The sequence below is a fragment of the Lissotriton vulgaris genome, chromosome 1_1, assembly GCF_964263255.1.
Source record: "Lissotriton vulgaris chromosome 1_1, aLisVul1.2, whole genome shotgun sequence".
Classification (NCBI taxonomy): Eukaryota; Metazoa; Chordata; class Amphibia; order Caudata; family Salamandridae; genus Lissotriton; species Lissotriton vulgaris.
Genome location: NC_141685.1, coordinates 503,627,508 through 503,653,644, shown reverse-complemented (window position 1 = coordinate 503,653,644; position 26,137 = coordinate 503,627,508). Strand labels below are relative to the sequence as shown.

General features: G+C 42.6%; 1 protein-coding gene across 2 annotated transcripts in view; it reads right to left on the bottom strand.

The window, feature by feature from the left end:
- The window catches only part of LOC147747399 (serine/threonine-protein kinase TNNI3K), a 2,862,006-nt gene that overhangs the window by 138,452 nt on the left and 2,697,417 nt on the right, over positions 1–26,137 (bottom strand). For both annotated transcript variants that reach the window (XM_086953863.1, XM_086953861.1), the window contains one exon: positions 22,794–22,963. In XM_086953863.1, the coding sequence (XP_086809989.1) occupies positions 22,794–22,963 (170 nt within the window). The remainder of the gene's footprint in view (positions 1–22,793; positions 22,964–26,137) is intronic.

Here is a 26,137-nt window from a genome sequence, read left to right as displayed (position 1 = left end):
GAGGTATTCGTGCAAGCCATGCAGTGACTCACAGCGAGGACAGGGAGCAAAGGATTGGGAACAATAGGGCAGGAAACCATTTTGGAGGTATGAGAGTGGATGTAGGATGGGAAAGGTAAATGAGGACACAAGTGAAAAAGCAGACAGGAAAAGAAAAGATAATCGGTTGCCAGAAAGCAAATGCGAGAGCAAGTGATGACAGAGTGCAGTTAGACAGGAGAGTAGATGAGGAAGAGAGGCAGTTATTACAGGGATGTGGGAGCACTTTAGAGTGAACAGGAGGGAAAACAATGGAGGTCAATGGGAGGGCAAGCAAGTGGAATGCCATGTGAGGACAGGAGGTGAGGAAGGGGGGTGATGCATAGTGAAGGAAGTGAAAGGGAAGCATCAGGAAGGGAGATGGATAACAACTGAATAGGGGAGCAACAATGGTGGTGAGTGGGAGATTGGGAGTAAGCAAGTCTGATTAAGATGAAGAAGTGATGGGGAGGCTGAAGGGCAGTTATGAGGAGCGAGTGAGGTTTGTGGGACTACATAACGCCCAATCACCAAAAGTTAATGGGAACCGTAAGCGGACAATATAATCTTTCATACAATGTCTTAACCTGAAGGAGAGCCCTTTCAAGCAATAACAAACCTTATAAACTGCACAAGAGGAGGCTAATCCAAAGCTCTGGGTTTCTCCCTACTTAATCTTAATGTACATTTAAAGTATTTATGACATGAGGTTTCCTGGACAGCTAAAACTGTATGTGGTAATACCTAAAATAGACATCATTATTGAATATGCATAGGTTCTAAAACCAATACTAATAGCTCTCCTGGAGTGCTGTGGATAATGCTTACATCATATTAAAATGTGTGCTTTGAACACAATGACTGTAGTCTATAGACTGGCAATAAAAGCTTATAAAAGTGTTAGGATTTCGTTGAATGCCATTACAATAGCAAGAAGGCATCTCTACTGTAAAGAATAAAAGACTGGAGCAGAAGATACCCCACATCCTCATATGTGCATGTACTCACTACGCTACTCAAATTATTCTAAGTCTAACAGCAAAGAACTGTTCGACATCGTCAAAGAGTTCTCCAACCCTGTAGCCAGAAAAAACATCACTCCCTCGCAAGAGCTCTGCAACAACCTTGTTGTCTTCTTCCATGACAAGATCGCAACCATATACAGAAACTTCAAACTTCAACCTTCACCCTCAGACGTCTTCACCCGACACACCCTCACCTCAACCAACATGAACAGTGCACTGACCACCGAGAACCAGCTCTCCACCCAGGAGACCACCTCCATCATGAAATGTATCAACTCAGGAGCTCCGAGAGACCCATGCCCACACCACATCTTTAACTTTGGAAGCCACAGATCCGGCCAGGAACTCACCACCCTGCTCAGTACCTCAATCACCATTGCCACATTTCCCAAATCCTAGAAACCACTACTTAAAAAAGCCCTCTGCCCACTCCAGCGAATTAAAAAACTACTGGCCCATCTCCTTGCTCCGGTTTCCGGCCAAGGTCCTGGGAAAGACTATCAAAAGGCTACTCATGAAACACCTTGAGCAGAACCAGCTTCTCGCCTTGATCGCAGCCACTGACAACATCCAAACCCTCCTTGACTGGAGAGAAATGGCAGCCTTGATCCTCCTCGACCTCTCTGCAGTTTCTATCACCATATCCCTCCTTATGCTTGTTAAAAGACTCCAATACATTGGCATTTAAGGAGATTCACTCAGATGGCTCACCTCCTTCCTCACAGGAAGGACACAGAGGGTTTTCCTACCATCCTTCACCTCCCAACCCAAGAATATCATATGTGGTGTTCCCCAGGGCTCATCACTTAGCCCTACTCTCTTCTATGTCTACATGTCCCCACTGGCCAACATCGTCAGAACACACAGCCTCAACATCAGATCCTATGCAGAAGACACCCACTCATCCTCTCCCTCATTGATTACACAACCACCACCATAACCAAGTTCTACGGATGCGATTCACTAAATAGGGTTTGTACATGGCCCTGTAGGTTTTTGCATGCATGAACAGGTCGCAAGCCCGTTTGCACATGCAAAAACGGGTCGTACATCTGGCCCAGAATGCATGCCTTATGTGGTAGTGTGTGAGAGATGTAGGTGGATATGCAAGAGTTGGGTTCACAAGGTGCGGTAGGACTTAGTAGATAGTGTAGTTATGCTAGGGAGTAGGTGGTGAGTTGTTTAGTGAGACTTTCTGGTGGTGTTGGTTGCAAGTTTTAGGTTTTGGGACAAGTGATATAGGATGCAGAAACTATAGATGTGTTGCTATGTGTATGTTTTACCGTGAATTTAGATGTATGTTGTTTACAGTAAGGGGAGTGTGTGTACAGGCTGGTATAATTTGGGGGTGTACTTTGTAAGATAGTGGTGTCGTTGTTTTTGTAGGTTTTCGGCAGTGATGTAGTTAGTCATGTGCATGTGTAAGAGGTAGTGTATAATATAGATGATGTAGGCTGGTGGTGCAAGACATTTTAAGCTGAAGGTGTATGGTGTGGTCTAGTTACAGGGAGTAGATAGTGGTATACTTTGTTGCATAGCTGATTGCTTAGGTGATGGGCTGAGGGACTTAAAGCAACTCAAGCAGAGCTAGAGAGGAAATGAGATCATGGAAACATTACTCCCTGCCCTTGGTATGGTCATGGATACCAGAGGCCTTTGGGGCTTATTTACGAGCCCCTTGTGCCACTGGAGCATCACTATTTTAGGTGATGCTCCGGCATTGCAGATTACAAAATTATATCTAGGACGCCATGCAAAGCCACGCTGTCTGACTTTAAATGGCCTCATAGATATGAATTAAGACAGTGCAAATTCCTGTTTTGCCTAACTCTGCACTCAGAAGGCATTCCATAGGTGTTGTAGTGGGTTTTCTCACACAACACTCATGGATTTTGACACTGCCCCAGATCTACAAGATCATGTAAACCTGGGGAAGCTCCAAATCCTTCTGCCTCCTGATGTGAGGTGTAACGAAGAGAAACGTCTTTATTTCTCCTTGGTATTTCCTCTTTCTATGTGTGCTGAAACCTGCAGCACACATAGATAGAGGACAACACTTCTTAGGCTTGTTTCTGTGCAGGAAGGTGCCCCTCCCTGCACAAAAACAATCCTGCTGACTACACATTATGCTATTTAGCACTTGGTAAGCTTTAGGTTTCACATGTGCACTTAGTGGGTATAATTTATTGTGCAGGGCAATCACTAGCGTTTTTATTGACCTTTCAGCATATTGACCAGTGGACATGCAGCTATTAGTAATCGGGTTTACTAACGCTCACCCATATCCTGCATATTATTCATTTACTGGTAAGCCTTAAACCTTGTTTGTCATTTGAAGCTCAGTAATGTCTTGAGTGACAGCTAGGATGTTTACATATGTATATCTTCCGCTTTTGTCTTGTGCAGGGTTCTATGTTTCCTTCGGGTACTCCGATTCACAGGCAGTTGTCATACGCCTATGGGCACGGGCTGCGGACCCGACTAGAGGTCTGTCACGTATTGCAGTGGAGGTATTTTTGCATAATCTCCCCAAGGGTATACTATTTCATTCATGGGTGATTCACACATTATTCCTTAGGACTCTCCCTGTTCTATCACACCCAACTCTACTTTCCCTTGTGCTATACTTCTGCAATATACGCATGATGTGGCCGCTTTAGATCAATTGTGAAATTATTTTCAAATAAACAGTCACTTGATTTAGGAGTCATAACCACATTAACCATACCGGATGTTTAGACAAATTTATATTACACTGTTTGATTAACAGTCAATGATGTTGCTATATTATCTATATGTTTATCTATAGATTTCCCTTGACTAAGGGTGATTGTACCCCCAGAATGCATTGGGACTGACGAATAGCCACGTTTGAATGCATTACTTGACTTACGAATCAACAAGAGTGTTTGTTGAAGCTTTCATCTTTGAATAAAGCACGTTGAAGATACGTAGCTGAATGCAGCTATCATTATTATTTTCTGCTGAATATTGCAAGATTCTTTGTATATTGGATAATTTTGTCCATTTAATTTTTACTTGATGCCAAAAGTTTTTGATTAACATTTTGTTGATACACTCACTTTGAGTTTCTTAGGTAGTGCGCACTCTGTCTCAGACTTGCGTCCTAGAATTGCTTTTTCAACTTTCTAAAAGCAGCGTTTTCAAAATGAAAACTTGAAATTCGGCTTTACCATAAAAGAGAATGTTTAATTACAATTTCTCAGATACCAAACAGGAAATGCTTACCTGTTCCCAATCAAATCTTATCATGTATTAAATGTAATATGACAACCCAATGTTATCTTGTGTCAGAGGCAGTCCTCACAGTAGTGAAAAACGAATTTAGGAGTTTTTCTCTATCAAGACATGTAAAACCTTTTAAATACAATGCACCCTGCTCATTGGGCTACCTAGGGTCTGTCTAAGACAAGACTTACATGCAATAAAAGGGGAGTTTAAGGCTTGGCAAGAGGGCCATATTGCTAGTTATAATGGGCAGTTTAAAACTGCATTTAGTCTGAAATGGTAGGCCTGGGGCATGTTTTAAGGGCCTACGTAAGTGGATGGCAAAATAAGTGCTGTAGGCCCTCTAGTAGCATTGAATTACCACCCTGGGTATATGGTATACCACTCTACAAGGGACTTTTTGGGTATGAGGGAAATAGGCCCTTCTGGGATCCTACCAGAATGAAAGTCAGTGGGTCAGCTTACCACCCACTCTCCCCCTTATGCTGCTGCTAAGTCTATTTTTCAGGACATGGGGCTTGAGTCTATTTTTCTTCACATTGTGGCCAGCCAATCAGATTCCTCGGTACCATACAAACACTGTCAGTCTTTCTGCCCCCTGGGGATGGAAGGGGCTCCCCCAATCTGCTACCTGGAGAGTTACAATGTCCACAAAACACCATGGTTTTTTAAGTGCAAAAAATAGGGTGGCAAGGACAACCCCTCATTGGGCTGTGCTTCCACTCTAGAATGGGTCTAGCAGTCTTTCTACTACCCAAGGGAGCAGATTGGGAGATTTACCATGAACCTGCCATCAGGGGGCAGAAAACTTATTAGACAACAGTAATATAAATGTATTTTGTTAGTAAAGAAATATGGGGTGAGAGAAGATCACTCAGGCATTAGGCATATTTCCAATGGCTAACACTCCAACATGTTTTCTGCCCTCCTGGCCCTGTAGCATCTTCATCCCTTTGTCATGCCAGACAACATTTGAATTGTTTTTGTTGTAGTTTTGACAAATAGGCTGGCGTAGTGAGGGTAAATCCAATTTAGCTCTCATTTGCCCTGCAAAATGGTCTCAATATTTGGTGTGGGAATTCTACTAAATCAGGCATTTCTTTCAAGGGTGGTGTGACTTATTTGGATCCCACTATGTTCTCTTACCAAGGAATGCTCTGCAAACCTCTGATTTTGGCAATTGTCACACATTTTCCTCAAGCTTCGGTGAGAGGAAATTTTCAGAATGGCAGTCTACAAAAATCCTGCCAATAGTGTTCCAATGTTTCTCCCATAAACACTGTACCCTCCTTATGTGTCCTGGCCCAGCCAGACAAGTGGTTGTAGTGTTTTTATTTGGCGAAGTGTTTGGAAAAGTATTGAAATGCTGGGTGGCAGACATTTTGAGAATCCGAACAGATTCTGAAGTTTCCAGAAATGTGAGGAAAATGCCAGATTTCAACCAACTTTTTAGGTATGCAAAACATTGTGGGTAAAAAAATAATTATGAGATCCTCAAAAGTGCACAACTCTTGACTCCCCTGGCTGCCTAGTTTTGAAAAGGATATGGTTCTGTTAGGTTACCCTGGAGGATAGTTGAGCTTGGATCCAAATTCCACAGGTAGCCCTATCTTCCAAATAGGTTATTTTGTTTACAAGAAATTAAAAGGTTTTCGAGTTGTGTTTTTGGGGGGGGGGCTTTGGTGTCATGGGTGCTAGGCCAAGTATACAAGTCAGGTAGTATTCTTATCAGAGGAAGCATGAATATGCTGGGTGGTATGAATTATTTGGATCCCTACAGATTCCAAAAATGTATGTCTAAAATATGTGAGGAAAATGCATGATTTTGGCCAATGTTTGAAGTTTGCAAGGCAGTGTGATTAAGGGAAATTGTGGGATCAACATAAGTCACACTATCCTAGACAACCCTGGTTCTCTAGTTTTTAGAAATGTCTAGGTTTTCTAGATTTCCCTGGACGGGAGACACGCCTGGGTCCAAATACCTGAGCTACTCATTGCTAAAATGGTCATTGTTTTACAGGAAATATTTATTTTCTTCACATTGTCTTTTCAAGCCTTTCTGTGGCACGGGTGCTTGGCCCAGCTACACAAGAGGGGTGGCCTTTTTATTGGAAGAAGACTTGCAATACTGCATGGTATGAATTTTGTGGATGCCTGCAGAATCCAGAATTATTATAGAAAGGGTGGTCTCAGACCTAATGGGATTGCTTTAAACTCAGTAAAAATTCTTCAAACAAAATTACTTATGAAACACTATTGTTTATTCAAATAGTCCAGAAGACGCTGTTACAGACATATGAGAAGAATTAATGATTTCAAACAAAGTTTGTGGTTTGTAGGGAATTGCAAAAAATGCAATGTAAGTCACACCATCCTGGACTCCCCAGCATGTCTAGTTTTAATAAATGTCTGGGTATGGTAGATTTTCCTTCATGTCAGCTATGCCTGAGCCCAAATACATCAGCTAATCCCTTATTCGATATTTTGTATATTTTATATTTATAAAGCTCAGCAAATGCCAAGGACGGCTTGGTACTAGCATCTGTGAGATACTATACTGCGAAAAGCAAAGTTAAGGAAACTTTAGAGTTTGCAAAACATGCTAAGATTTAAGGTGTTTCCTAAAGATGGACACATTTGGATGACACCCAAGATGCCAGGGCAGGCGGTTTCAAAGCTGAAAAAGCGCCTGTCACCCCAGGATACCTTGTAGATTTTGGGTACAATTACTGCTTTCGAAGCTGCATGTTGCAAGCAACTTCTTGGAGTCTACCTTGAATTGTATTCTGTACAGTGGAGAGCATTGTGAGCTGTGACCATCATCAAAACAGGTAATAATTTCGACAGGAAATGCTGATGCATAAATCTTGTGTTTTGGCTATTTTTATCAGAAGAAGTGTGGGAATGCTGGGTTGTCGAAATTTTGAAGGATTCGCACGGATTCCATAAGTTCCAGTCACATAAATATGAGGAAACTGTATGATTTTATCCAAAGCTTGATATTTGCCCGGCATTGTGGGTAGAAAAGCATCAAGGGATCAATACAAGTCGCACTGGCCTGGTCTCCCCCTGGTGTCTAGCTTTTTTAAATTACTGCGTTTGATAGGTTTCCATGGGTGGCAACTGAGCATGAGCCCAAATACCACAGCTAACCCTATTGCTAAAAGTGGTAATTTTTTTAAGGAAATGCTAATGACTCTATGTTACGTTTTTTAGGCCTGTTGTGTTGCATGTGCTATGCCAGGCCCCACTGCACAAATGGAGTACCATTTTTATCGGTAGAACTGTAGGACTAATGGGTGGTAGCAGTTTTGTGGTCCCTGAATATTCAAAAAGTGTCTGTCACAGATGCTTGAGGTTTTCAGGGCATTGCAGGTAATAAAGCATAATGGGATCAAAGCAAGTCAGACCACTCTGGACTCCGAGGGGCATATAGATTTCTGAAATGTCTGGGATTGGTTGAATTCCTGGGGTTGGCAACCAAGCCCGGGCCCAAATTCTGCAGCTACCCCATCACCAAAAAAAGTAATTTTTTGACAGGAAATTCTGATGGCAGTAGCGTTTTTATAAAGAGCAGTATGGCTGCACAGAATTGTATAACATTTGTTTTGATGAATTGAAATTCTCTCTATTACTGGGATTCACATATAAGCCAGTATGCAAGAAAGATCACATTTTGCAAATTGCTATCTGAGTCATGTGATAGTATGGTTAACACCAAATTTAGAGTCGTACAAATAACCAATATTCCTTAAATCAGTATTTATGCACACTTCAAAAATGTCTAGGTTTCCTTCAGATACATTTTTCATTTGTTATTTTGTTTCATTCCAATCTTTATTTCGGCCGATTTGACCATCAAAGATATACAATAAGAACACATTTGAAACATTGTAAAACCATCGAAGATAAACAACAAATACATATTTGTACAATGTAAAATCGTTCCACCCTAAAAAATAAGTACTACTGGAGTGAAAACAGATAAAAGACCATACATTTAAAATTGTTAAACTTAAAATTAGGTGGGAACCTGCGACTTTAAAATACGGTGCGAGTATGCCAGACATTTGTAAGAAATTTAGCTAGTGCAAACACAGTTGGACCCAAGACATCAGTTTTTAAAATTCTATACATCGGGAGATACTCCCTACAACCAAAGTTTCTAATGAGTGGTAGGAGCCAATATTTCCTGGCGGCCTTGTAAGTTGGACAAAACAAGACCACATGTAAATCGCTTTCCTCAGCACAAGTGCATGCCGGGCATTGCTTGGTTTGTTATTTTACATTATGGACTGATACCTCGTTATTGCTCAATGAAATATCAATATACGCTGACCCTCAGTTGTTGGCTCTAGGTATGCATGTTTTTCGAGAAACAACCAACACTATATCTCTCTGAGATCAGAAGGATTTGATGGGGGTAGAAATATATTCCTTTTGTAAACTGGCTATCAGGGCAAAAAGTTACAGATGAAAATATTGTCATCTATTTCCTATTTTTTCCACAGTGTTTTAGTTTTTAGTTCAAGGAATAGTTAATTTGGGAAAACCATGAACTATGTACAAAATTCACTCCTTACTGTACTTGTACCTTTGAATAATTTGTACAAACGTATAGCTCTCTGGTTACCCTCATGATATTACACCTGTTCCCAGCACACACTGCAAAAATGGTGAAATCACAAAAAAATACAACTCTGCTTGTTCCTGAAAGTTGTGAAGTTAGCAATCTCAGAAATGCAAACCTTTCGTTGATGCCATCTTTAGAAAAAATATTGTTTCTGGCAAAAAAAGCAAATGTACCCATTTAAAAAAATCAACTTCACAAAAATCCGCGAAGGAGGGGACGAAAAAGTTTAATCGTTTTTACCACATAGCCCTGCGCGCAGGTGCGATATTAATGTTGGATACCACGCTGTATTACCCTCGCTGTAGTGAAATGAGACACTGAAACTGTACTTTATGTATATAAACATCTGTTTAATAAAAAAAAAATTGTGAAATAAAAAATAAATTAGCTATATTTTGGCATTTATTTCGGTTCTCTTTAGAACTATCCACAAAACCTGGGTACCTTTAGAACCACAAGGATGTGGGGTAAAAAAGACTTACATTTGGCGTGGATACTTTCTATGAGAAAAAAGTTAAGAAGGCTTAACCAGAACATAAAAAAAGGATTTTGAACTGGAGGTGGAAAAGCCTCAGCAGCTAAGGGGTTAAAAGGTATTGTCAAAACAGAGCTTGCTGATTCTGGCGCTATTAATGATACAGAGAAATTGTATGCACATCTTCTTGCATGGTAAAAATGATGAACTTATGTGCTAATATCTGGATCTACCAATGGATGCTTATTGACAAAGTGTGAGCATTCAGCTGCTATATATATTGAATTATAATTAATGTTTCCTCATGTGAAATATCTGCGCAATATGCACAAGCATTAAAAGGGCAGAGACCATATCAAGAAAAAATGTTTCCTGAGGAGAGTGCCCTAAAAAGGTCAAGGGTTTTTAAAGAACAGCTAATTTTCTGCTCGTTGTTGCTCCCTAGTGTTTTGTGCTAATGCAGATTGAACATGTATGTAATCTATTGTAAATACGTCTCCCGTATTCACCTCTGTGGTTAGTTCTTTTGAACTCGTGGAGTGTGCAATTTAGATTTTAATCATTCTGCAACCACAATTCAGATCCAGGCTTTCAGAATGATTCAAACACCAACAGGCCTGTATGAACGGGAAATAAATCCTAATTATGCAAACATAACATCTCTAACTTCTGCGCATCTAAGGAATAGATAGTCAATAAATCACAAATAGATATTGTCATAAATAAAATGAAATCTAGAAGTTTTCCGTGAGTGATTCTGATATCCAGATTGTGCTTCTGAGCTTTGTTTTTAAGGAGTGGAACACAGACACCGACGTGATAAATGGCTGATTTCTGCAACGGATTTATATATGAGGAAAATTAATAGATTTTAAACCCTACCCTTTCTTTAGCTTTTAGTGCTATCAGTAAAACTAATTTGTGCTCAGCATCCAAAAGATTTATTATATCTATCCAATTACTGCGAAACAATGAGTAATGTAACAGTGGCTTTACAATTAATCACCGCAGTAAACAGAGCTGTGTAATGCCTGAGGTTGATATTAATAAAAAATAATGATACAATTTAAGGCTGGCCTCGAATTCCAGTCTTTTAGCTGGCCCGTGCTCAGCTGTTCAGTACGGCACGAATCTCTAACCCTGGTATCAGGTTTATGCTCCTCAAGGAGTCAAGAAGAGTAGTTAAAAGGGTTTATTCACTCCATGCCAGAATTGACACGATGGAGCCTATTCACAAACTGTTTTTTTTTTACAAAATCCTAATTACAAACCTACCTGGTGATTTTACAAATCTGCCTCTCCTATCTTTTTCTTTGCAGAGATCTCTGCCCCGAGTGTAAAGTATCCACACATGCAAGTATACTTTTAGTAGTAAATGAGGGGGAAAGGGGTGAGTAGCTGAAAAATGGGGCCACTGGCCAGCTGGGTACTTCCAGGAAAAGGCCTCCTGCTAATTGGTATGGTCCCGTTGCTTATACAAGAGGTCAGCAAACTGATCCACTTCTTTTTTTGTGAATACAAGAGGAAGCAGGACCAGTCCTCTTCTAAACTTCCACATGTCCAGCTAAGTGTTCTGAAGTAGGTGCCTGGAGGTGCCAAATTTATGGCTGGCACAAGCTAGTAGATTGGAATGATTCCTGGGCACACCCTACCCAATGGGTTAAAAGTTCCTGGGGCCAACTCTACCCACTTTGGGGATTTACAAGATGGAGTACGTCTTTGCTATACTAAATGTAGGCTCTGAGAGCTGGGTGTGGGTGTGGGGACTGTACTATGTTAGTTTTAATGTCTGTCCACAGCTAACACTAAAACCAGTTTGAATTAGCCACTGAACCCACAATAAACCTGGAGACAGTAGTCTGGTAGGACAAAAGCTGATTTGTTCAGCAAAAGTGGATCTCCAAGGATTGTCTTGGCAAACCGTACTCTACCCTTTCAAGTGTGCCCTAAGTAAGATATACGTGAACCAGCACACCTGTCAAGCAGGATTAGACACTGTAGTGTGAAAAAGGATGCCCTCTGCCCTCTATTCTGTATGGCATGTAGGGTTCAGGGTAGTAATCTCTGCCCATTCAGGTCCACCTATTATTTGCCTTTGGGAGGCATATAATACCTATTCACACCAGTTCAAGGCAAATTACATGCTAGGAGAAATTGGAGAGGTAGAGAAAAGGTATGTTTCTAAAAAGTTAGTTTTCCTTAGTATGTATTACAAATCTGACTTTACCAAATTGGATTTTAATAACTATCAGAATAGCAATTCCCATTACTGAGATACTGTATTAGGAGTTAAATCTGTACTCTGGTTTACTACATAGGACAGCTAGGCCTGCCACAGTGAAAATAGCGTTTAAATGCTAGTCACTGTAAGGACATGTTAATGTTGAATCTCTACATGTCCTAATTTTAAATACCATGCACCCTGGCTTATGAGCTACAAGCACTACATAGGTGTGACCGATTAATATTTAAAGTAAAAAAAAGTTTATTTTTAGAGGTCACAGTGTTACAGTCAGGCTACAGCAGTAGGCATGAATCCATGTTTGCACTGCCATGGTAGTAGATAGAACAATAGGTGCTGCAGTCCACTGGTGGTTTAAATTACAGACCCTGCATACAGTTAGGGCCATACACTTGGGATTTTTAGGCAAGTTAAATCTCTCCATGTTTAAAGGGGAGCACAGCCACTTTACTACTGGTTAGAAGGGGTAAAATGCACTAAGTTCTAAAGCCGGCCGTAATATTGGGTCCAGAAAAAGCAAATAATACAGGGATAGAAGGCAGATTCCCGACACATCACATTTATAGGTTAAGAACATTGTCATGAGGTTTGTGGTGATTTTTGGGTTTCCTTAACTTACCTTTTGGTCCATACCCTGTTTATACTCGGACACTGATATAGCTACCAGTTTTTCTTGTATCACTGTGAAGCATGTGTTTGCCTCATATACAGCTCTCTACTAGTAAGGTTTTGTTGCCTGAACTCCTGCGTGGATGGGTGCACTGGGTGCAGCAGTTATGTCTCTTTCTATCTACGAATGACATGCTTCATTTACTTGCTAGTTGACTTGATCTCCTGACATTCGGTGTGGTCTGTAATCTCTCATTTCTAGAAAGAAGGTGACACATTTAATCTCTGAATGTTATAATATTTAGAGGCTAATTTGCAAAGTTGTCTAACAAGAGAGATGTCATCCATTAATTTTACCGTCCATTGCACCTTTCTGACTATATAAGACAATTTGCTTCCTAACGTATTATGAGAGACATTTATCATTGAGTTGCGTCACCCTTGCAAGGAGGCGCAAGGTTGATGCAAATACTAAGTCAGATTTATTAATCCATGCAGGGCCACCTTTTGTGGCCCTGCGTAGCTTGAAAACCTAGAGTTACACAACATAGCTCAAATTACTGCGTTGCATTACTCTTCCCCATGGGGTCATTCCAAGGGTGGAGCGTGGGACTTCCCACTCATTCACCCATGGACTTTGGTGCATTCCCAGATTTACCACTACTGGTCGACCTGGGAATGCATCAAAATGCTACTCCTCCACAGGTTAGGCATATCGAGGGAAAATATCTTTATTTCTCTGCGTTTTTTCTTATTTCTATGTATGCTGCAGATGACATTCAGAACGAGGAAAAATTCCTGAGGATTGTTTTTGTGAAGGAAGGTGTCCCTTCCGGGACAAAAACAATCTTGCTGATAACGCAGGTGCATGCATTGGTAGCACATTGGCAGCACAGTGTGCACCAGCACAAGGATAGTACAGGAATGCATCACACCATTTTAAATACAGTGCTTCCTGCCCTTTCCCTTTTACGTAGCGCGGTGCATCAAGGTGGCCTGCATCGTTGTGTTAAAAAATGATAAACCTGCCCTTAAGAGTTTAGCAAGAGCTTTCCCAACGATATTATCAGGAATTAAGGTGTATTGCGTAGATGCCTCTTGGTGCAATTTACACAATGCCAACCAAGTTAACAGCCTGCTGATTTACACAACTCCTTGGCACATGTGAGGTGTATGTTAAGTTTTTATTGTGAAAGTGCGGCGAATAACACAGTTTTCTCTCGCCACGGGAAAGATTTTTGTCCCACATTATAATTTAAGTTACAGAGGATAGTCAGATATTTTGTAGTCCAATTCAAACCAGATAAGCTGGAAAATGAGTGGAAAAATTATGTTCTTGAAGTTTCATTTTTACAAATCTTTTCTGTGGATAACTACAAATATCTGCAGAATTGGTCTTTGCAAGTTTATCTTTTGCAGCACTTTTAAGTGCACAGTGGCTTTGAGTGGAAAACCGGATAAGTGCTAAGTTTCACCAAAAGCCATGCTGCTCAGAAATCTGCAGAATTACATAGATGTAAAAAGTTGTGCAGCCTCATGTTTATTGAGAGTCATACACTGGTAACGTGTCAGCCGAATGTACACTAAAATGCAGATTTTGCATTATGCTAAATATAAATAATCAATTAATGTTGGGCTATCACTCAAAATGTACTGAGCGGTGTTTGTTCAGGAGATATGGGTTCGAGGCATGCTCACCAATACAACTATCTTTACATTGACAGTCTCCCAAAAGTGCATCATGTTATTTTGATTGAAATTACACATTTTGCACATGGGAATAGCCTGCTGTTTTCCACTTAACTATTGTTTGCGCCATTTCTTTCAGTGCTAAAGTCTCACACAAAATCAGGTCACACAAATCAGTGTGGCTATGAATGATAAGGCATTGCTTCTAATCCAAGGGGTTTTTGCGAAGCTGCTGCCAACTTCGCATGAACTATTGGGGATTTATATTGCGTGCTGCATTGTCATTTAGCATTGAACTCACGTTAAATCTCGGAGCAAAAATTATTTTGCAAACAACATTTGATAGATGTAGTCATTTGACCAAGCGTACACTGGCAATAACCCAGTGCTTAATTTGTAAAATATTAAGTCCAGGTGCTCACATTTATATAGGAAGTCACACCCACTTACCCCAACTCCACCCACTTCCTCCACTGGCCCCACCCATTCACAGTATTGGCTCCACCCACATCCTCAACTGGCGTAGAACAGCTATTGAGGTACCCACCAATCCTGAAAGGTATTTTCAGAAGCAATATTACAATGGAATAATGTATAATAATATAGTTCAGCTTAAAATCCTCTCTGCCTACATCTCACACACCTCACAATGTTACCCACTGTAGAAATGTGCCTCTTCAGAATCTGTCCTGTTCTGAATATAGATTTAATTGTGCATGGTGGCACAGAATAGGACAGTGCACCATATCCATAATGCAGGCCCTGGGCTGTACAATCTGCATAGTGTAGGGCATCACTTTTACTTTACATGGACAGATCCTTAACCCAGTCATTCTCCTCATAGGAACATTCAGTGATGCAGAGAAAAAATAGAACATAAGCCCACAAGCAGAACTATCCCACCCCTTCCTTGTCATTTTAAGCCCCTCTCCAGGCCAGGTGTACAGTTATTGAGGTATGATGGTATACATTCCCAATTAAAGATATCAAACCCATGTCAATACCCAATTTTTCCATATTTTGACAACAGTTGTTTTCAGTCACTATCTAAATCTAAATCCTGGACAAGCTCAAGAAATCACAATAAAGATGTAGATGTTGCTTCTCTTCTTGCTTGGTGCAGAATCCCTGTCAACAGCCAGCTTGATTAAGCTGAAGAATTCCATTTTAAACAATATGTTTCTGGACCTCGCCCAAGATCCACAAGTAATACATTTGAACACATATCCTGAGGATTTTTGTGCTTATGTGCATCCAGGTCACCAGTCTTCTTTTCCACACGAAACAGATTAATCTAGTGTCAATATGTGACTCTGTAATCCATCATCTGATATTTATGAAAAAGTAACATGTATCCCTAAAGAGTTCTAGTAGTGTTATACAAGCAACCATGCTGGCTAAATAAAAGTTGGGGTGAAGGCCTATTGTGAATCAAGCATCTTGAACACTAAGGACAGTTACTCCCCATTGCTAATCCTTAAGCTTTAAAAGACCTAAACGAACCTCCAAGGACCATAAAACCTTGTGATACTCAAAGTAGCCCAGAGTGTGGCAAGCTTATGTCACTGTAGCAAAATCAGACCATACTCTGAACTCGATGCTCAGTGCTACTGCCGAGACTGTCATGTACTCCCTAAAAGCCCTCATAGCCAACATTCCTCACTATACTTATAAATTTACCAACAACAGTACTCCACGGACAAAAGATCACCAACCAATCTCAACGTCAGCTGAACATAAAACTCACACTGACAAACAATAACACAGTCTTACCTCACAGTATTATCTCAATAATATCACTTCTAGAAAGAAAATCTAAATTACTTCTTCAAACATTGACTAGTTAAATTAATAGCACCTATAATATGATTTGTGAGTAAATCTGCTCTTTTTTGTTTTTTTTGCAGTTTTATATCGCGCAACCTCAACTCAAAGGTATTGGAACGCTTTACATGAGCACCAGTTACGTTACATGAAGACACATTTATTATGTTAGGCACATGGATATTAAGTGATTTGCCCAGATTCACAGAATGGTGAGCCAAAGCCCAGACCAGAACTTGGTTCCCCAGTTCCAAAATAAGCAGTGCTGGCTGGTATTCCACACCCCCCCTAATCTGGGGGAGAAGCCTGGAGAGTGGATGTTCAATTGCTAGAGTGCCTTGCAAACGATGTGCAGACCCACACATTTGCAAGTTTACAGGCATTCATAAAGGTAGATTTAAACATTGATTTATTCTTGTTGAGGGAAAAGTAAATTGCTTTCACAAGGACACAGTGCAGTGGGAATAATCTCAAAATTCATGAGGTGTAGGAGAAGGGGATTGTCAGCATTCCCTGAAAGAAAGGGGAAGTTATGTGTGAACCCCATTTTCATATATGTTAACAAATGTGTAACTGTGCACAATGCACATTGACAAATGTGTGTGTATTCCTGGAAAGCTACTGTAATAATAATCAGTACTTTAAATGGGCTGGTACTTTCAGGGACCGAGTACCTGCATTTCTTTCATTTTCAAGTGAGAGTACCTGCAATTCTCAGCAGAAGTCTAATACGTTTAATTGGAGAGTACCAGCCCTTCTCAGCAGCAAGAAGGTACTCTGGGATAGAAAATACCCACACTTTTCCATTTCATGCATCTGTCATCCTGTCCCTGGAGTGCTCTCAGATGTTTTGTTCAATTTCAAATGATCCCTGCAACACCATAAACGACAGGCCAAGCCCAATCTAGGCAGGTCAACTCACATCCCTAATACGCTGCAGGAAAGGGTGGGTAGCGACCTTACTTCATTATTAATTCTCCTTGGCGACTGGCACATCCAGATTGCCGGGAAAAGGGCAGGCCAGGTGGCGCCTTCAAGTACAACTTCACAAAATCAAAGTACCACTCGGGATAGGGGTAGAGGGAGATTTGCCATGGTCAATACATTACCGAGAGAAGGCATTGCATTCAACCCAGCAGATCCGTTCTGGCCTTAGCCTGCCACAAAACATCAAACCGTAACAAAACGCCAGCTTCGAAGGTGCAAAAATAGAGAGATTTGCCAGATTCTGGGGTGGCTGAAAGGGGTAATGTTTCAATGGTCTACGCTTGAAATGTGCTTGCTGCACCCTCGGTGTGGCGAGTACCCCAGGATTCCACAGGGATTAGTTTTCTATTGGTGTGTATTTTCGAGGACTACAGCCAACCAACCCCACTGCGGTAACCCTGAAAAATGTATCCCCCAGCCAGAGAAATATTTCAAATTCTCAAATATCTACCTAGGTTTCCACGTCTACAAGGGAGCACTGTCAGCAGAGCCAGTTCATGCTTTCCTGCCCACAAACGTTTTGTTGTAGAAAAAATCCGAGTCAGAAACAAGTTCAACATCAACACAACAGTACTTAACACTCTGCACTTACGATAGAACAGCACTCACTCTGTGCCACTAATTACTATCAAATCAGTTATGTGCACTAAATGCATGTAGACCCTGCCCTGATAATTAAGTGCCGGTGCTAAGCACCAGCACAAATTAAGCTCTGCAAGAACCACTTTTCATCACTAGAGTGCCTGTTCTAAGGGTTGAAAGTCAGACTATGAAGCACAAAATTATTGTTACAAAATGATTAACTCCAAATCTACGTTTCTTGAAGATATATTACACAGTGGTGGTGGGCACTGTGTAGGTATAATTAGGTATAGGTATAATTAGGTCAGAGTTTTCATGAGAAATGTATTGTTTTGCAATTAACTTTGGCGCAGTTTGACAAATCGTCACCTCAGCTGCTTCCTCAAACGTTTCAGGATGATCAGTAAAGAGGTTATCAAGAAAAATGGGGGGCGAGGAAGGTTTAAATGCAATTTCCCCTTGCAATTTCCCATATGAATTTTAAGAAGCGTTTTAGAAAAAAATAGCTGAACAGAATTAAACCAAATGTGGCAGAAAGATAGATCACAGATAGCTACTCCTGAGGCGGAAGCCGGGAGCAACGATCCACATTTTTTAACTATTTGCCAATTTGCACATTCTGTTGATTTAAAAAACATTGTGCGCTCACCTAGCTGATTGATTGTTCCTCTGTTGTTTCTGGGTCTTGGGGGTCACTTCGTGCAGCGAATCCAGCGCTGTCGCGCGGAGGGCCACAACATCGCCGCAATCACCCACGAGACACTAGGCCACGCCCCTAACACCTAGCCACGCCCCCTTTCGGCACTGTAAAACGCCGCTTAAGTACTAGCCGGCGTTTACAGATAGCTACTCCTGAGGCGGAAGCAGGGAGCAACGATCCACATTTTTTAACTATTTGCCAATGTGCACATTCTGTTGATTTTAAAAACATTGTGCGCTCACCTAGCTGATTGATTGTTCCTCTGTTGTTTCTGGCTCTTGGGGGTCACTTCACGCAGCGGATCCAACGCTGTCGCGGGGAGGGCCACAACATCGCCGCCATCACCCACGAGACACTAGGCCACGCCCCTAACACCTAGCCACGCCCCCTTTCGGCACTATAAAACGCCGTGCTGAAGTACTAGCCGGCGTTTACAGATAGCTACTCCTGAGGCGGAAGCCGGGAGCAACGATCCACATTTTTTAACTATTTGCCAATTTGCACATTCTGTTGATTTTAAAAACATTGTGGGCTCACCTAGCTGATTGATTGTTCCTCTGTTGTTTCTGGGTCTTGGGGGTCACTTCGCGCAGCGGATCCAGCACTGTCGCGGGGAGGGCCACAACATCGCCGCCATCACCCACGAGACACTAGGCCACGCCCCTAACACCTAGCCACGCCCCTCCTCTCCCCCCATAATAATGCTCACTTCTCGGAGGCGCAGCAGACGAGCGCAGCGGGCGCGCCTAAGGCAAGCCCGTCTGCGCCCGTCCACGACCAGGTCGCGACAAGCGCCAGGCACTCTGCTCAAATCATCGCGAGTTCGGGCGCATCCCCTCCACTATACTCCCGGGAGACTCTGCTCAACCTGGGTGAGTACGCGCATGAGGGTCACCTCTCATTCGCAGACACTGCTAATCCCATTGAAAGACTTTGTGATCAGGGATCTGCTATCGTGCGGACTTCTTAATGTCAGATCATTGCCTAAGCACGCCGAAGAAATTCAACTACTGGTGGACACCCATCAGTTAGACGCCCTGTTCCTCACTGAGACTTGGGCCCACCTTGACTGCGAAATCGAACTTGGCTGGGCTTGCCCGCAGGAATACAAAATCTTGCACCTGCCCAGACCGAAAGGTCGAGGTGGTGGGGTGGGAGTTATCTATAGAACCTCTTGGCATATCAATATTCTAGATATGGACCCGGTTGTTGGGACTGAGCTCCTTGGCCTCTCTATTAACAGTCACACAGGGGCTATTTTCATGGTGATTATCTGTTATCGACCTCCTGGGGCCTTCAGCTCCCAGCAACAACAATCGCTACTCAATACCTTCTCCAACATGGCGACATCCCACAATAAACTGATTATTTTAGGTGATTTTAACCTATGGCCGAATGGCACCTTAGATACTGGACTGCACAATCTTTTGTTCTCTTGTGAAAGTGTGGGGCTCCATCAATTAGTCAGGGAATCCCCTCACAGAGCAGGGCACCGGCTTGACCTTATCTTTTCGGTCCCACAGCTAGTACACCTGGATGAAATCTTGCCCATGGGTTGGACTGATCATTCCCTTCTTAAATTCCATATTAACAGTAAGGGGGTTAGAATGCCGGCACATGGCACCACCTCTGAATTCATGTACAGAGACTGGAGAGCTCTTGAAAGGCTGAGAACCACTGATGCTGTGTTCCAGGTGGATGACAGTTTCTCCCCGGAATGTCTAGTCGATGACAATTACGAGGCCTTATGTCTCAGGATAACCACGAGAGTTGACTCTCTTGCTCCACTAAAAAAGCGCAAGCATATGGGCAGAGTGTCATCTCCGTGGTTTAATGATTCTTTAAAGGCCCTAAAAACAGGCGGAAAGGAAATGGAGGCAAGGTTACTCCGATGCCAACAAGCTACTCTGGAAAACTAAACTTTCCGAATATAAATCCTTGATCCAGAAATCTAAATCGGATTATTTCTGCTCCACAATATGTACAGCCGCAAACAGCTCAAAAAGCATCTTTAAGATTCTGAACAGCCTTACCCACCCTGACTGCTCAAAAAAATCGACCCTTCCCACACAAGCCCTTTGCGATAATCTTGCTCTGATTTTAAATGAAAAAATAGAAGCCATTATTCGCAACCTGAGCACCTCCCCAACACTGGTCTGCCCCCCTTGCAGAGTGCAAGTCGGAGTGGAGAACCCAGGATGGCAGCCTGCGGATTGTCTGCTGGAGCTCCCCCCTATTACTGAGGCGACTTCAACAGACTGGCTCGCGGTATTTCATCTGGATCTCCTCTGGACCCTATCCCCCACAAAATCTGGAAGGCCTCCGGAGAGGAACTCTTCCCTACTCTCTGCAGGATCTGTAACCAATCTCTGCGTAGTGGCTCAGTCCCTGCTTCTTGGAAGCAAGCTCTTGTTTCGCCATTGCTAAAAAAACCTCCCTAAATCCAGAGTGCCTACAGAATTACAGACCCATCTCCTTGCTACCATTCCCTGCAAAAATTGCTGAGCGTTGGGTGAGCTCATGTCTCTCCAATCATTTGGAGCAGCATCATTTCCTGGACGAAATACAATTCGGTTTCCGTCTAGCCCATGGCACCGAAACAGCCCTACTCACCGCCATGGAGGACCTTCGAATGCGTGCAGACAGGGGTCAGGCAGTAGCTCTGATTCTGCTGGACCTGTCTGCCGCATTCGATATGGTAAATCATGGGATTCTATTGGAGAGACTGAGGGAGGCCGGGATGGGTGGCATTGCGCTGCACTGGTTTCGCTCCTTCCTGCGGGATAGGAAGCAGGCTGTGTCCCTTCCTCCGTTTCAATCGGCTTTCTCCCCAGTGTCTCACGGGGTGCCTCAAGGCTCGTCCATTAGCCCGATTTTATTTAACGTATATCTCAAACCACTGATCACGTTGATAAAATCTCACAGGCTAAAGGCGATCAATTACGCTGACGACACTCAACTCATCCTCTCTTGGGAGGGTGAGGAATCGATCCCTTTGGAATCCTTTCATGACTGTCTATGAGACACGGCTGGCTGGCTACACAACAACTCACTACAGTTTAACGCCTCCAAAACCGAGGTTTTGTTCTGTGCCTGAAGTCGGATCCCTCGCCCTTTCCCGGTGGATTTTTGGCCCCCTGAATCCTCGGAAAAACCCCAGCCGGTCACCACTGTTCGCAATCTGGGTGTTATGATGAACAACAAACTCAGCATGGAAGCCCAGGTTGCAAAAACAGTGTCCACCTGCTCGGCCCTCATTTGCTTCCTACGTAAGATCCTGCCACTACTTCCCTTACAGGCCTGGGCTTTAATAATCAGGTGTACTATTCTTAGTCGCCTCGACTATTGCAATGCGTTGCTACTCGAGTCTCCATCCATGCTGTTAGATAGACTCCAAAGAGTACAATCTGCCGCTGCTAAATTGGCCCTTGGTTGGCCTAGGAGATCATCGGCCACAGCGGCGATGGCCGAACTACACTGGCTCCCGTTGAAACAGCGAGTGGCCTTCAAATCCCTCTGTCTCGTTTTCAAAGCCCTGCAGGGACTTGGGCCCAGCTCTCTGCAAGCCATGTTTGACTGGTACATCCCAACCAGAGCCGTTCGCTCTACAACGGCATGCCTTGTAAAAGTACCGAGATTTAAGAAAGTTAGGACTGGAGGCAGATCCTTCAGAGTTGCGGCTGCTAAACTATGGAACAGCTTGCCCCTGGACATCCGTCAAACGAAAGAACTCATCCCCTTCAGGAAACGGGTCAAAACTTGGCTCTTTCCTAAATGTTAACTTCTGGCCACTTTATTGCTGCCCCCCCCGTGCTTCCCCCTCTGGAGATATCTCAGCGCCAGGATGCCTATAAGGTGACAGCCGCGCTATACAAATGTTTTAAATAAAAAATAAATAAAGAAATCTTCATTCAGAAAGCATGCTTTTTGTGATTTGGTATATCCATTCATTAGCTTTTTAAAAACGAAGATTAAAAAGTTAGTGATATTTATAAGTTGGTCCCCTGGGAGTCCAGTGGTACTCCTGCGAGATTGTAAAGTAAAAAGAAAATACTCTGAGAGGACTTATTTCCCATTGACCTCCACGGGTACAGCAATCTAATTGGATGGTGGTAGCATCAACAGAACCTTACCAGGGTAGGATGAGATGGTCTATGATGAAGCATGTCACATTATGTGAGTGAGCCTACCTTGTCCAGTTCTTGGAATTGCCATCCTGAGTAGGAGACACCGTAGCATCTAGCTTTAAAATAATAAGAAAGCGAAGATTCTGTATCACCTCTTGGTAATTCCACAGACGCTTTGGATATAAGGACACCACACCATGTTTGTGTGTTGCAGTATTTAGAGAGGCAGGCATGGGCCATTTTCAGCCATTTTGTTTTACATACAATATATTTGTAGCATTTATAGAATTTAAGAGTCTGTATAATATGCTATGTGATAGTAAAAATTGTTCCATCTCTTTTCAGTAAAATAAATCTAAGGCAGAACGATTTTATGGGTTTTATATAAGGATATACAAAATAAATTATAAAAAAAGTCATGATTTTCATGGGCAGGAGTCAAAGCGAAAAACTGCAATGTTTGCATGGTTTCCACAGAGTTCCTCAAAATGTGCATATAAAGTAGCAGTATAATTGATCACAGAAAAGTCACTTACTTTTTCCACATTGATTAGACTTTGTTTACTAAGCCCCATAACAGCATTCGGCAACTAATGCACATAATAATTGCCAGTAAGGTATTTGGCTACCTACCTCTGTGACCAAGCAGCATGGGCTCTTGAATTCAAAGCATATTCCAATTCAAAGCGAGTACGTAAAGCCGCAACATGACTACGCCCTGGACTGCCTCGTGCAACTAAACAATCCGAAGATGATGAGGGAGAAAGAGATCCACTGCTGTTACTGGAGGCTGGAGACATCAACTGCATAAAGAACACAATAGGATCATGAACAGAAGGAACACTTGACAAGTGACAAGCGTGCCAGTGCATTAAAGGAGAGTTTGAACATTGTTAATTGTGCTTACATATTTCTGCTTGGTTTCTGTTTCTTTCAGTATTACAAAAGGTCACTGGCAATTGCTAATTAAAGTTTGACAAGCGCCCTTCCTTCAAATGGACTAAACACGCTTCCAGAAAATCAACCTAAATTCAAGCACTTTCAGATGTACAATGGTTGTGAGAAATAAAATCAAGTGAAATTTTAAAGTAGTAGTGGATGTTTCTAGGAGAGCCAGGCAGAAGCAGCCATTGCTGTTACGAGGAGAGATAGGCGAGGAGGCCAGTGCCATCCCAGCATGTCTCTTTTCCCTTCCAAACTAGTCATGCATTTCTATTGACATTTGTCACCAGCTCCAAGAAGTAACTAGTGCTTCTTACATGTTTTACTATTTTTATGAATAACGTGATTGTGTTCTTTATTCTCTTTATATAAAGAAAAAACATAAGAAAAGTAGTACATCAGAAAAGAAAGAGTATCACGGTGGCGGAATCTAGTTTAACAGATCCCAGGGGTATATAAAGACTAATAGAACATATGTAAACTCATCAGGATACAAGAAAATGTACGAGTTCCACAGTCACTAGTATTGCCTGAGTAGGTGTGTTTCATAGTGGAACTATTCTTGAACTTTGGAAAGCTGAGAGGGAGAGAAGCCTTCCCTAATCGGTCTTTGCTTCCTTGATATACAACCAGTTTGTGTGTCAGATACCTGGGGACCTCCATAGCAGGTTCAAAGATGCTAGAGAATGCTTGATATGGTCATACTTCTTGTACTGTGTTAGAGCTGGCACCATTGGTGTGAGTTTCCCCTGCATCTTTTGCTTTTTCCTCCTGTGTTTTTGCTGTGTTGGACTTTGTTTTGCTGGTCTAGATACTTTGGGCACTTTGCTACCGCTGCTCACTGCCAAAGTGCAAGTGCTCCCTTTGTAAATTGTTGTTATGGATTGGTGTTTCCATAATTGGCTATTTGATTTACTACTCAGTCCCTATTATAGTGTACCTATTGTAGTGTACCGTGTGTGCCTGAGGCCAGTAAATCACATACTGCTGGTGGGCTGCAGCACTGATTTTGCCACCCACATAAGCAGCCTGTAAATGTAACTCAGGCCTGCCATTGAAGAGCCTGTGTGCAGTCTGGTACTGCCATGTCAACCTGGCAAGTGAACCCACCTGCCAGGCCCTAACCTTCCCTTTTCTTACATATCAGTCACCCTAAGGTAGGCCCGAGGTAACCCTGTGGGCAGGGGGCAGTGTATGTGAGAGGTAGGACATGCACTGATGTGTGTGTCATGTCCTTATAGTGAATTACTGATCATTTCATTTTTCACCTTTGCAAGGCTACCTGTTCCCATAGGACTGAATAAGGAGTTCGCTTATAAAACCTTATAAACATAACTACCCCTGGGAACAAGGTAGGAAAATAAAGTTTAGTATGCCTGAACTCAGCATGTTAAAATGCATCTTTTAGTAAGGGTGATTTTTACGTTCTGTGTTTGAAAATACCACTTTTATAAAGTAGGTATTTTCTTGCTTAGCCATCCATTGTGCCTCTTCTAGGTTTGTGTAGTGCATGTCTGGCATTTGGATGACAGGGGCTGGGGAGGAGCAGTGGCTCCAGAGACCTGATGAGTCAGGGATGGTCTGAATAGACCTGGGCTGCATTTAGAGTAAGGAAGGAGATTTCCTTTCACCTGAATGGGCCTGGTCTGCCTTCCACAATGCTGTCTCCACCTCCTACCAGAAAGCTGCACCAGAGACGACAGGGCTGGTTTGACCAAGCACAGGGCTTCTCTGCCACCAGAGAACAAAGGAGTGTGTAGTATAAATATTGGGGCCCAGACCCCAGAACTTTAGATCACTTCTGGGAATCAAGAGGAACTTTTGCCAAAGAGAAGAACCGGAGAAGCTAAGGAGGAATACTGCCCCTGTGCTGTTTGCTGTCTGGGGTGGCCTGCAATGGCTATTTGCTGCCAAGGAAAGGAGAAAGGAATTTGCTGTTTGCTGGGTCCCCTGCTTGAGGAAGATCTCCAAGGGCTTGAAACTGAGCTTGCCTGAAGTCTCAGGGCAACAAAGACTTCACCACCAGCTCCCCTGAACTACCTTGCTGGGAGTTCTGACCTGCAAAGAGGTGCCTGCTCTTGGTTCGGACCGCTAGAGACTGTTTTCCCCTGGGAGCTGGAAAATCAACGCAAGAGCAAGAAGCATGATGCATCCACACCTGTTTACGACGCATCACCAAAGAAACCGTCGCTGCCCCTTCCCCAGCTTGGGAAATCGCTGCATCGATCTCCGAAGTCCGAGATCACAGCACCGATTTCGACGCATGACCTGCTGTTCGGCTGCAAGAATCCACGCATTGTTTCGGATCATCGCATCGCATCGAGGTGCCAAGTCTGTTGCATCGTTGGAGGACGCAGTAAGAAACAGACGCATCACCTCCCTACGCAGTAAGAAACAAACACATTACCTCCTCTCCGGTAAGGACCCAACGCATCAATTCCTCTGCGCAGCAGTAAGGAACCAATGCATCAGCTCCCCCGGAGCAAGGAACTGACACATTACCTTACCTGAGTGTAATGTGCCGACGAATCACCTTCCCTGTGGCCCGTTTTATTTGTTTGCATGACAAATCCAAGGTACTTTGTGACAAAAGTATTACATCTGCAATGTGCTTTGAACTGAACTATTTCCACCATCTGAAAGTCATATCTTTTTACTGTATTGTGAATTTTTGTCGTTTTGTGGCTTGCTTTAGTTTAGATTAAGATTACTTATTTTTCTAAGCTGGTGTGATGTCCATTTATAGTGTTTTCTCTGTATTACTGTATGTGTTCTCAAATGCCTCTGAGATAAGCCTGTCTGCTCGTTCCAAGCTACCAAGGGGGCGAGCAGTGTTTTTTTTTTGTGTATCCCCCTTACCCTGATTAGAAGCAAGGGTCCCTTTTTGGACAAAGGTAGCAACCTCTGCTAACTTGATACTCCCATTTCTAACATACTGGATTTAAGTAAAACACTGGAGTGAAGATTCACTTTTGGTGATTCAAGTCAGAAGTGGAGAGGTCAGTGAACAGAATGTTGTTATAGCCAATTCTGTG